At 43.4% G+C, this 12,795-nt stretch overlaps 1 protein-coding gene across 1 annotated transcript; it reads right to left on the bottom strand.

Annotated features, from left to right (window-relative positions):
• Nucleotides 1–242: 242 nt before the first annotated feature.
• Nucleotides 243–3,249, bottom strand: LOC311051387 (kelch-like protein 23; the record flags this gene model as incomplete). Its single annotated transcript, XM_084065950.1, has 3 exons — nucleotides 243–555; nucleotides 1,120–1,531; nucleotides 2,262–3,249. 3 exons carry the CDS (start codon nucleotides 3,247–3,249, stop codon nucleotides 243–245), a joined length of 1,713 nt encoding a protein of 570 aa, XP_083922076.1.
• Between the last annotated feature and the right edge of the window lie 9,546 nt (nucleotides 3,250–12,795).

The raw sequence follows: 12,795 nt of genomic DNA, 5'->3' as shown, positions 1-12,795 counted from the left end.
CTGAGCAGACTTAATTTGCGTTAAGTTGTTTATTACATCAAACTTACTGCACTGTATGAGAACCAAGAAACACACTTGGGGTACACAAATCACATTTGGTTTGAATTCAGCGAAACAGTCCCTCGTTAAGCTTGATTTATACTTCATCATATGAGACTCTAGGCAACACTTACTGTATACAAATTATCAAGTTTACTTGAGGTGCGAGGCCTATTGGCACCTCGCAACCTTACCAGGTAGCATTATTCATCAGGTGACCACCATCGCATGGTAACACATCCTCTTATGGGCACAGGGCAGGGTATGGCATCATCGATTTCGATGCAAGTGTCTATGTAGGGATCTAGTAGTACCATGTTAGTCTTCGTCTTCTTGGTCTTCGTCTCACTGGCCAGGTATATCTGGCCACTGACTGTTGTGCAGCCACTGAAGAATTTCCCGTTCAGGCATTCCTCTTCTAGAATAGTCCATTCACCTGTCTCTACATCCAGACGCAGTGTCTGACCTCCAAACAGATAGAGGGCACCATTGAGCTCTGTAGCTATAAGGTCATACCTGGTTAGGGAGAAGACCATTGTTACTTGGGAGAATCAATGTAAAGAGTTTGGAAAACTAACAAACAGCTATTTATCATATCCGACCCTAACAAAGTAAATCAGCAAAGCATGGCATAACCTGTATTGCGTAGCCAGATGATCAGAGAAGTCTGCCGTCTGGTGACATGTAAATGATATGTATGTGCTAAAATAAGGTGGAAACAATTCAGAGATTTAAAAAAATAACTGCCTTGCAGAACTTCATGGCGGTCTTCTTCATATTATGATTTGTTTTCAGAGCAGTAGGCGTAGATTTGTCAACGGCTGTCACAGTTCTAGCCCATACATCAAATGTAGATGTCACCAGACGAATCAGTAAGCGGAGATCTCTGATCGTCTGGCTATGCGATACTAGGTTGTAACAGTCAGAATAACTGACCATTCACACTGCAGCTATTTAGCTTTTGTTCCATACTTGGGGGGGGGGGGGGGGGGGGGTGCGGTGAAGAAGAGCAAAATGACTGCTGTGTGAATATGGTCTATGAGAGATGTAGATGTTTTTTTTTAATGTAGTTTAACTCACCGTGGAAAGGGAGAGTAGGAGACTACATCCCATTGATCATCCTTAACCAGGTACCTCTGAACTCCACAATAAACATCCCCGTTTTCATCCAATCCGCAGGCCACATAGATACTAGAATCTAGAGTAGCAATGGCTGCTCTCTCCACAGTTCTCACCATGGGGCTTACAGTCACCCAGCCCTCCTCCGACCCCAGGACAAGCCTCTCCACATCAGACACAAGCCCTTCGTCCATATTCCCTCCCATAACATACAGTGCTGAATCCATCCCCACTGAGCAGTGGCTGTGTCTGGCCTTTTGCATTTCTGGCCCTTCCACCCAGCGATGGTTCCCACATTCATATATCTTGACCCAGGTCACGATGTACCACAGGACCTCCCGGAAGTGGCCTCCTGTAACGACTACATTGTCTCCTGCATGATTGTAGAATGAGAAGGAACAAATGTCATAGACTTGACATAGTGACAAGTGGCACAGTAAACTTGACCTTAAAGCGAAATTGTATCAACCATCTAATGAAATGGTAACCCTCTAATGGTAAATGTTAACCCATTGGGTGCCAGAGTTTTATTAAAAAAGTGACGTGACGTTGAGTGCCAGAGATCTCACCGTTTGTAGCGCTACGCTGTTTACTGCTGCAGACTCCACGGCAAGCACCCGATTGTAAACAATATATGCGTGCACGATGGGGGATGGTCCTGGCTAACGCTTGGAACAATAACATCTCTCACGCGAGTCACGCGAGTGATCTTGGATCGAAAATGAGTGGTTTTCCCCACTGTAAAAAGTTAAGGAAATATGGAGTCTTTTTTGCAAGGAGAATTCCCAGTTTTGGCATCCAATGTGTAAACTTTCTCCATTACCTTAAATGTGTTGGACAAACATAAATGGCTAGTGAATGAATTAGAATAGCGAAAATAGCCAATCTACAATCTGACAACGCGTCACAAAGTGATACATTGTGATTTTTAAAAAGTTTTAAAACAAATTTTGAAACTGTTCGCATATTTTCACACAACATGCCCAAAATAGGGACACCAGGGTTAATGCGGTTAATCCATGCACTTACAAATGGCACATTATAACACCATCGTACAATAATTATCCTGTTGTTCTCATTTCCATCATGATTCATATCATTACCTACTGCAGCTACAGAGTACTGAGTGAGGTTCTTCCTCTGCAGAGGGGCACAGTTCTGCCATCTGCCACTGTGGGGAAAGAACTGGTACAGTGCCTGTTTTTCCTGGTCATGGGGCCCTCCCAGTACAAACACAGTGTCCTGAGCCCTTGCCCGATGCACTGACTTGCCCATAGACCAAACGCCTGGGAAATGTTCATTCAATTTACAGATGAGTTTGTCTCTTGGGTCAGACCCTTTGAGGTGGGTCAACAGTTCTGTCAAATAAGATACAGACAGAAACTCAGGTCTCACCAGCTCAACTAGCTCTTGGAAGTGTTCATCTCGATCGGGGTCAAAGGCTACCCAGCGCATGGTGGCCTCCAGGACCAAGTCATCTTTGGGGACGGAGAGGTCATCGCTGGCGAGAAGGTCGGCCAAACTCTCCTTGGATAGGGAGAGGAAGTCTTCCTCTGAGGCGATGGCTGGGAAGTGGGTGAGAGCTACGTATCTCGCTGCCATGTACAGCCGTGTGCAGCCCAGATGCCAGGCGTAGGCCATCATCCCCAGGCAGTTACTGAGGTGGAGCTCCCTCTCCAGGAACTTACAGCACAGGAGTCTGGCTCGCTCCAGCTGGAGGAAATCTGCCGTCTCAAGTATTCCCAGAACATTACCTCTGTGCAGAGGTAGAACAGATGTCTGAGTGTGGTCCAGTAAAACTCGGAACTGCTGCAGGCCCACTCCTTTGATCTCAACCTGCCGTGCCTTGCTCTCCCTGCCACAGCCGAAGAAGAGAGCCCTGAAGTAAGGACTCTGAAGGGCCAGGTGTTGACGATTGACATAGAAACACTCTCCCTCTACCTGCAGCATGACGTCAGGAATGATTTGAGGCTCAGGCTCAATCTCTGGCTCTTTTGCACATAAATATTTGTCCTCCTGTGTGCTGATCTCCTCAGAAGGAGCTATGTGTCTTGTACAACTCTCCAGCTCCGTGTTTGCGCTGCAGGCCATGTCACAACTTCAAGTAACACAGCCACACTAATAGTGAGTGCCTCTCTCTGGCTTAGGGCATTCCAACACAACTATTAATAGTTAAATACCCCCCTTCCTCCACCCCTGACCAGTGCTGCCGTGTCTGCTTATAATAAGCGACCTTTGGGCTTGTTTTTCTGCAAAGTTGCATGTAAATATTGGTAGCTGCAGGTTGCGTTTTTTTGGGGCTTGTTTTTAAAGTGTATTTTAGCTTATTTGGGCTTCCTTCCAAATGTTTTCATTATTGTTAACTCAATAATGAATGGCCCCCAAATTAATATGTATTTGTCCATTGTCCGTAGCGCAGACCCCCATCTGAAAATATTTTGTGCCAGGGACCCCCCAAACCAGATATTCCAAATATATATATATTTCAAATAGCAGATCCACAAGCATGGCTCATCGCAACGTGTTGTGTGCTTGTAGATCGGCTATTGTCAAATAGCCAATTTAGGTTTAAAGTGCTCATGTGCCCTAGTCGCTTCTTTTAGGCTTGTTCTCATAGACCACGTTGCTTATTTCTCTCGCAAAATCTGGCAACACTTCCCTTGACTGACTGTTGGCCATCCCACACTAACTCAACAGGGAAAGGAGGTCAGGGTTGAAAAAGGATGCTAATTATAGCACAAATAGCTTAGACATTCATTAATTTCTTTCAAACCTTTATATATTCTCGAAAGGACCTGCCAGTCAGTTATAAAACATTGTAATTGTATGTGTAATTGTACTTAATAATAATAATAATAATGGATTTTATTTATAATGCACTTTACATTTGTAAAAAATCCCAAAGTGCTACAGACGGTAATTGCATAAAAAACGGTTTTACTTTATTGTCTGTTTGTCAGGGGTGAACAGGGTAAGTTGACCCACACCCTTTATCTAGAACACTGTGTTGTCATGTGGCCTTAAATCTAGTAAACATCCATCATTTACACCTGGCTGTGAAGTTGGGAAGCACATGGGGAAAGTGGAAAACATTCTTTTACACAAAAACTGTTTTGTTGCCGGTCAAAGTAAGATTTCTACACGTCAGATGGAATGTCTGTTAACACAAAAAGCCCTGAGAGCTTGTTTCCGTTGTGGTCCTGTGTATTCAATTCATCAAGACATACAATACTATATAAGAGATCATCAATACTAGGAGCAGTAAAAGAAAAATATTGGGGGGTAATTTATTTTGGCAAGCTAGAAGACTTGTTTATCTGATCACTGGTAACCTTGAGGTCATTGACCATGCAGCTCTGCATTGCATTTTCCAGTTTTTCTCCATCACTCTCCGTTATAATCATCAGTGGCGGAGCGTCCGGGGAGGCAAGGGAGGCGGCCGCCTCCCGGCCCGCGACCCTGGAGGGCCCGGCCGCCGGGCCCTCCAGGGTCGCGGCCCCGACCCGGTCGCCGCGACCGGGCCGGGGCCGCGACCTCTCCGCGGCGCCTCTCCGCCTCTCATTTAATTAAAGCAATAACATAACCCTAACCTAACCCTATCCTAACCCTAAAACCGAAATAAAGTGACAAAAAGCCCCCCAAAAGGTGACCCGACCCGACCCAAACCCGCAAAATTGTGTGCACCCACGCACGGCACGGGGGGGGGGCCTGATCACTGTGCTCTGCCTCCCGGCCCGGCTTTCAGTTGTTCCGCCACTGATAATCATGTACAGTATATGTTTCCAAAATTACATTTCTGCAGACAGAAAGATGTACAGCAGTGATTCTGAAAGTTTTTCATGTAAAGCACCCCCAAATTCAAATCAACAAGCAAAAAGGGTGCACATTAATGTTGCTGAGGTGCTGGCCACGGTGCAGAAGACTTTAAATGAAGAAAGAGGCCGCAATGCTGGTAGCCACGATGCAAACTGTATTTTAATGTAAAACAACCAACGTTTCGACCAGATAAGGTCTTCTTCAGGGATTGACACGATGAGAATGAACCTCACATACGGTAGGTGTCTCTGCAATCAGGTACCCTAACTAGGGAGGGGCAGGCAAGAATCATGCATTGACAATTATATAATGGGGCTTTTTGAGATTCCACAGAACTGTGCTCTACACAGATAGTCAGTGGACTTCAGACTACTGGTTATTGGTCTCTGATCTGATTCCGTGATTATTCACTCAAGTACCCCTCAATGCAGCTTGCAGATCAGGGCTATGGGGCTCCTCTATGCACTTGTTCTTGCACACTGCTCTGTCTGAATACACTACTAGCTCCAAACAAAGTCAAGCTAGGGCTTAAATAGGGCTGGCTTGATTGCAGATGATTGTGTCCAGGTGTGATCACCCTGTCAGGCAGTAGTATCAGACACGCCCAATCCCAGAAATAGGTCAGAGCTGCGTTTACATGGACCTTTCTAATCGGGTTAAAACAAGATTTAAAATCAACCAGATTAAAAATCTCCATGTATAACCCGATTACTATCTGATTATGTTCTTTCTGGGCATGCTCCCTGGCCATTTATTCGGGTACTTTTTTATTTTTGCAACTACATTTGTGATGTTTCACTACCGTCCGGCCGATTAACTTATATACCTGTAGAAGGTTATAAGTTGCCCTGAGAGCATTATTGAGAAAGTGCCCTGAGAACAGCAAATTAACATTGTTGCATCTAAACTGCCCCCAAAAAGTTCGGAAACTTAACTTCGGTCGATTTTATCTCCCCTTTAATAATACCAATTGGTATTGTGTTTTATATCATTTGTATTGTTGATTAGTCACCTTTACAACGAGGTATAGCTTGTAAGGATCGGGCATTCGTAGAATGAGCAACACAGCTAAACGTGTGGGTAGCGCTCCCAAAGAAATTGCACTCTCAAAAAAGTTGAGCCAATTTTTTGGGGGAAACTTAACTTCGGTCGATTATATCTCCCCTTTAATAATACCAATTGTTATTGTGTTTTATATCATTTTTATCGTTGATTAGTCACCTTTACAACAAGGTATAGCTTGTAAGGATCGGGCATTCGTGGAATGAGCAACACAGCTAAACGTGTGGGAAGTGCTCCCAAAAGAATTGCACTCTCAAAAAAGTTGAGCCCAATTTTTTGGGGAAACTTAACTTTGGTCGATTATAGCTCCCCTTTAATAATATCAATTGGTATTGTGTTTTATATCATTTGTTTTGTTGATTAGTCACCTTTACAACGAGGTATAGCTTGTAAGGATCGGGCATTCGTAGAATGAGCAACACAGCTAAACGTGTGGGAAGTGCTCCCAAAAGAATTGCACTCTCAAAAAAGTTGAACCCAAAAATAAATTGGAAACTTAACTTCGGTCGATTATATCTCCCCTTTAATAATACCAATTGATATTGTGTTTTATATCATTTGTATTGTTGATTAGTCACCTTTACAACGAGGTATAGCTTGTAAGGATCGGGCATTCGTGGAATGAGCAACACAGCTAAACGTGTGGGTAGCACTCCCAAAGAAATTGCACTCTCAAAAAGGTTGAGCCCAAAAAAAGTTCGGAAACTTAACTTCGGTCGATTATATCTCCCCTTTAATGATACCAATTGTTATTGTGTTTTATTACATTTTTATCGTTGATTAGTCACCTTTATACCTAAATAAATCCGATCAAGCCCTACCCGATTCTAATCAGGTGCAGAGGGGTGGTCTAGACCTTTTCACAACTCGATCAAAAGTACATTTCTTCCATGTATACGCCGTAACCCGATTACTATCTGATTATGTTCTTTCTGGGCATGTTTCCTGGGGTTTGCGCTCATAATTCCGACATCCCACTACTCCGACAACGTGGCTTTCGTGTGCGGTTAGGATAGGGTTAGGGTTAGGTATAGGGTTAGTAACCCTATCGGAAAGGCGACATGTCGGAAAGCCGACATGTAACCGCTTCCTGGCCTTTTATTTGGGTACTTTTTTATTTTTGCAACTACTTTTGTGATGTTTCACTACATTATTTATTTTAATAATATATGTGTACGTGAGCGCGCGCGTGCACGGGTCCCGTGACCCCCGCCTCGATTGAGAACCGTCCGGCCGATTAACTTATATACCTGTAGAAGGTTATAAGCTGCCCTGAGAGCAGTATTGAGAAAGTGCCCTGAGAACAGCAAATTAACATTGTTGCATCTAAACTGCCCCCAAAAAGTTCAGAAACGTAACTTTGGTCGATTATATCTCCCCTTTAATAATATCAATTGGTATTGTGTTTTATTTCATTTTTTATCGTTGATTAGTCACCTTTACAACGAGGTATAGCTTGTAAGGATTGGGCATTCGTGGAATGAGCAACACAACTAAACGTGTGGGTAGTCCTCCCAAAAGAATTGCACTCTCAAAAATGTTTAACCCAAAAAAAAATTGGAAACTTAACTTTGGTCGATTATATCTACCCTTTAATAATACCAATTGGTATTGTGTTTTATATCATTTGTATTGTTGATTAGTCACCTTTACAACGAGGTATAGCTTGTAAGGATTGGGCATTCGTGGAATGAGCAACACAGCTAAACGTGTGGGTAGCGCTCCCAAAAAAATTGCACTCTCAAAAAAGTTGAGCCCAAAACAAGTTTGGAAACTTAACTTTGGTCGATTATATCTTCCCTTTTATAATACCAATTGTTATTGTGTTTTATTTCATTTCGATCGTTGACTAGTCACCTTTATACCTAAATAAATCCGATCAAGCCCGACCCAATTAAAATTCTAATCGGGTGCAGAGGGGTGGTCTAGACCTTTTCACAACCCGATCAAAAGGAAATTTCTTCCATGTATACGCCGTAACCCAATTACTATCTGATTATGTTCTTTCTGGGCATGCTTCCTGGCCATTTATTCGGGTACTTTTTTTATTTCTGCAACTACATTTGTGATGTTTCACTACATTATTTATTTTAATAATATATGTGTACGTGCGCTCGTGCGAGTCCCGTGACCCGTGTCTCGATTGAGATCCGTCCGGCCGATTAACTTATATACCTGTAGAAGGTTATAAGCTGCCCTGAGAGCAGTATTGAGAAAGTGCCCTGAGAACAGCAAATTAACATTGTTAACTCAGTAGTGTGTGGAAGATCCATACGCAGCCACAACATCTTGGCACCTCTTCCTCATGCTGGTCACCAACCTGGCCACATTTTGCTGAGGGATGGCATCCCATTCGGCTACATGGCACTAACCCTAACCCTGGTCCAATTTTCAAAAAGAACCAGGATGTGGGGCCTTGCGCCGCCCGACACTGCCCGAGGATGGAGCCTCTTGGCTGGGCATGGTTCCTACTATCCTATGGCACCAGTGGCCACTTACAACCCTCACACGAAATTTCACGCAGGGGAGAGGCCGGGAGCCCTCGGTTCCCTGGGCCCTCAACACTTCCAAAAAAATCCAACTTTTTACGAAACCTCCAGGATTCTTGGCCCTGCACGTCACGGGACGCCCCCAGGAAGGTGCCTCGGACCCGGGCATGGTCCCTGGCTATCCTATGGCACCAGTCGGCCTTTCCCCCTGGTTGGATATTTCCACCAGAGAAGGGCCAGGGAGGCCAGGGCCTCCAAGCACAGTGCCAGGTTCACACTTACCCGCTCTACCCGCCTCGTGGACCGGGGACCCCCGGGGGTCCCTGGACCGGGGACAGCCCTGTGGCCGCTGGCGGTATTGCGCCCCGCGACCACAGGCTTTTCCCGGCTTGTCGATCTGCTCTTTTTCCACGCTTTTTGAGCCCGGATTTCGGCTGTCGGAGCAGCGGGCTGTCGGAGCAGCGCCACGTAACCAGTAGTAGCTCTGGTCCATAGCGTTAGGAGTTCTCCTCCTTCTAACGCTATGGACCAGAGCTAGGATTTCAATGCCTATATACGGAGAGCAGAAATGTTGTTAAAATTATTCACAAAGTTTCAAAGAATTTTGTAGAACGGCCATTTTCAAATAGCTAATGTACATAGGGTTAACGTTGTTAAACTGATTTTTGATGCACACGTTTAGATTATTTCTCATTTTGACCACCAGGCGGTAGTGTTGGTTAAAGGACAACTTTAGTTTTTTATAACCAAGGTTTATATTTACGGGGCCAGAGCTCAGCTCTGGACCTGTTTTGTTATTGGCAGTATTCTGTCACTTCTTCTTCTTCTTCTGCCACTTTTCGCAGTTCTGGCTGAACCGTGCAGTCGCTTTTTACGAAACTCGGCCATATGGTAGATGGTCATGAAAAACGATCAAAAAATAATTCTCACAATCTTTCGTCAAAAGGTGGCGCTATAGCACTCAATTGAAAATGCCAACTTTGAACAGGTACAACTCATGCCCTGTTTGACCTACAGCCATGAAACTTCGATACACACATGCGTCTCTTCATGCCCGACAACTTTCGTGGTTTTACTTTTGACCTCTGACCTTTAGATCTCCCACCATTTTGAATTATATGAAAAACAGTCATTGGCTCCTAACTTCTGCATTTTTTCACTTATGGAAAATCCGCTCCCTATTTTATGTCGGCATAGGTTCAAAGTTCATGTGTAAAAGGTTTCGTGCAAATTGCTCAAAAATCCCAGGATTCCATAGATTTTAACTATTGCAGTTTTATGAAAATTATTCATCTGCCCCTAACACATACATGCAGACTCACATTTCTTTGAAACTTTGCAGAAAGATTGAGGGTCATTCCAAATATCACTGAAACCAATCTTACTCCAATTGGCCAAAGGGGGGCGCTATAGCAATTTTTTGAAAATGCAAACTTTAAACAGGCATAAGTCATGCCTCGTTTGGCCGAAAGTTGTGAAACTTGCTTACACTTGTGCCTTGACTCATGAGGAACACATGTATCGCTTTGACCAGTAAGCTCCGCCCTTAAATTGTCCACAATTTTGAGCAGAAAAATACTTGTTTTTGGCAGTTCTGGCTTAACCGTGCATACGCTTTTTACGAAACTCGGTGCTCATGAAAAACTATCAAGAAATAATTCTCACACTCATTCGTCAAAGGGTGGCGCTATAGCACTCAATTGAAAGTGCCAACTTTGAACAGGTACAACTCATGCCCTGTTTGACCTACAAACATGAAACTTCGATACACACATGCGTCTCTTCATGCCCGACAACTTTCGTGGTCTGACTTTTGACCTCTGACCTTTAGATCGCCCACCATTTTGAATTATATGAAAAACAGCCATTGGCTCATAACTTCTGCATTTTTTCACTTATGGAAAATCCGCCGCTTTTGTTTTGTCGGCAAAGGTCCTAAGTTCATGTGTAAAATGTTTCGTGCAGATTACTCAAAAATCCCAGGAGGAAATAGATTTTAACTATTGCAGTTTTATGAAAATTATTCATCTGCCCCTAACACATACATGCAAGACTCACATTTCTTTCATTCGTTACAGTAATGTAGAGAGTCATTCCAAATATCACTGAAACCAATCTCACTCCAATTGGCCAAAGGGGGGCGCTATAGATTTTTTTTTTAAATGCAAACTTTAAACAGGCAAAAGTCATGCCTCGTTTGGCCGAAAGTTGTGAAACTTGCTTACACTTGTGCCTTGACTCATGAGGAACACATCTATCGCTTTGACCAGTAAGCTCCGCCCTTAGATTGTCCGCAATTTTGAGCAGTTTGAAAAACACTTAAACCCAGGATTTTTCAGCTATTTGCGTGAAACTGTATCATCTGTGTGATCTCCTTTTTCACAGTTGCTTGTCTGTTGGTCCAATGGTGTCTCCCTTAAATGAACGCCTCACAATCTCAAGGTCGCCAGTTCAAGCCTCACTTGATGCAGACTTAATTTAAGTTGAATTGCAAACAACATGACTGTATCAATGAATACATGTGCAAATGGTAAATATAACCTGAAATGCTTATTTGAGAGTACGTTTTTTCAATGTATGACATACTTCATTCTGAAAATAGCTGATCTACAATCTTTTCATGGTTTGTGAGCTTGTAGATCCGCTACTTTCACTAGTTTTGGTTCTGAGGAGATGTACAATTTCTTCATTGGTATATGGTTTGTGAACGAGTGATCTTAGTGTTAGTGAAACAGGGGCTTGGTTCATGAAAGAAGGCAAGAGTTTATGATCTTCAACAGACAATATCAGCCTGGACAAAGCTATAGCACTATAGGTAATGTTGCGGCCTATTAGTTTGAAGGTTGAGAGTTCGAATCCTGTTAATGGCAATAGGTTGAGATGTCCAATCAAACCATTCTGTTTCCATCTCTCTCTCTCATCAATCTATTGTTTCCATGTCACTCTCTCTCTCTCTCTCTCTTCAATCTATTCCGTTTCCATGTCTGTCTCTCTCTCTCTCTCTCTCTCTCTCTCTCTCTCTCTCTCTCTCTCTCTCTCTCTAGTTTCCATGTCTGTCTCTCTCTCTCTCTCTCTCTCTCTCTCTCTAGTTTCCATGTCTCTCTCTCTCTCTCTCTCTATTCACTGGCCCCGTATTATCGCTGCTTGCAGCTATATTGACTCATTAGGTTTGTCACCATTACCCCTGCTGTAGCATTTAGCCTATAATGCAAGCCTATTACACAACGTACACACCCCATGTGGATTTAAACAGGACTAAGACACCGTGGCCCATGACTACAAAAACCTTGCTAAAGTTCCCCTAAACTGTTACCAGTGTTTCCCCTGGGATGAAGCTGAAGCAGTGGAGCCACGGCCTGTATCACATGCTTTCCTGAAATGAAAAAAAGCTTCAATATGATGACAAAGGAAACTGAGGGCACATCATCCCATATCCTGCTGGGCTGGTTGCTGGATCAAAACTTTAGCAGTAACAAAATAATAAAATGTGAATGAAGTTCCACACTGTCTGGGAGCATAAACCTGGTGTGTGGACGTTATCATTTGCAACTGAAACATAATCAACACATTAATCCAGGGGTCTTGAACAGGGGTTCCGGGACCCCTAGGGGGTCCTCAGAGTTACTGCAGGGGGTCCACCAAATCTTTGTGTGATTGGGACTTTTCAACCCTAGGTCCTTATTCTGAGGGGAATATTAGCCGAAAATAGCAGATCTACAAGCTCACAACGCCTCGCGGTGCGAGGCGTTGTGAGCTTGTAGATCTGCTATTTTTGGCAAAAACATTTGGTGTAGAGGGGGGAAAAGTATCAAGTACAGAGCCAACGATCAAGATTACCAAGTATTGAGGGTTTAAGTGAAATATAAACAAAACCCATTAGTTCATACTACACTGATGAAATCCATGAAAAGGTTTTTTATACAAAACATATTTATACTTTTATATATATATATATATATAATTGTATACTGAAAAGGTTGAAGACCCCTGCATTAATCTGTTCTAGGCCAGAGAACTCCTCTCCAGGCTCTCCAGCAGGAAGGGGTTCTCAAACATTTAGGTCTCAGGCCACCCCTATAAATTACCTTTTTTTAATCCACATCAGCACCCCTGAATTACATTAATTTATAGCACTTCACATTTGCAGATCTACAAGCTCTACAACTGCGCTTGTATATCTGCTATTTTTGGTGATGAGATTTGGTGTGAGTTCAGCAACTAATTGTTGTACTCACTCTCAAACCTTTCTATTGGAGGATAGTACAGTGTC

Source organism: Gymnoscopelus microlampas (assembly GCF_963454915.1).
Source record: "Gymnoscopelus microlampas genome assembly, chromosome: 9".
NCBI lineage: Eukaryota > Metazoa > Chordata > Actinopteri > Myctophiformes > Myctophidae > Gymnoscopelus > Gymnoscopelus microlampas.
This window is presented reverse-complemented; position numbering and strand designations above follow the sequence as displayed.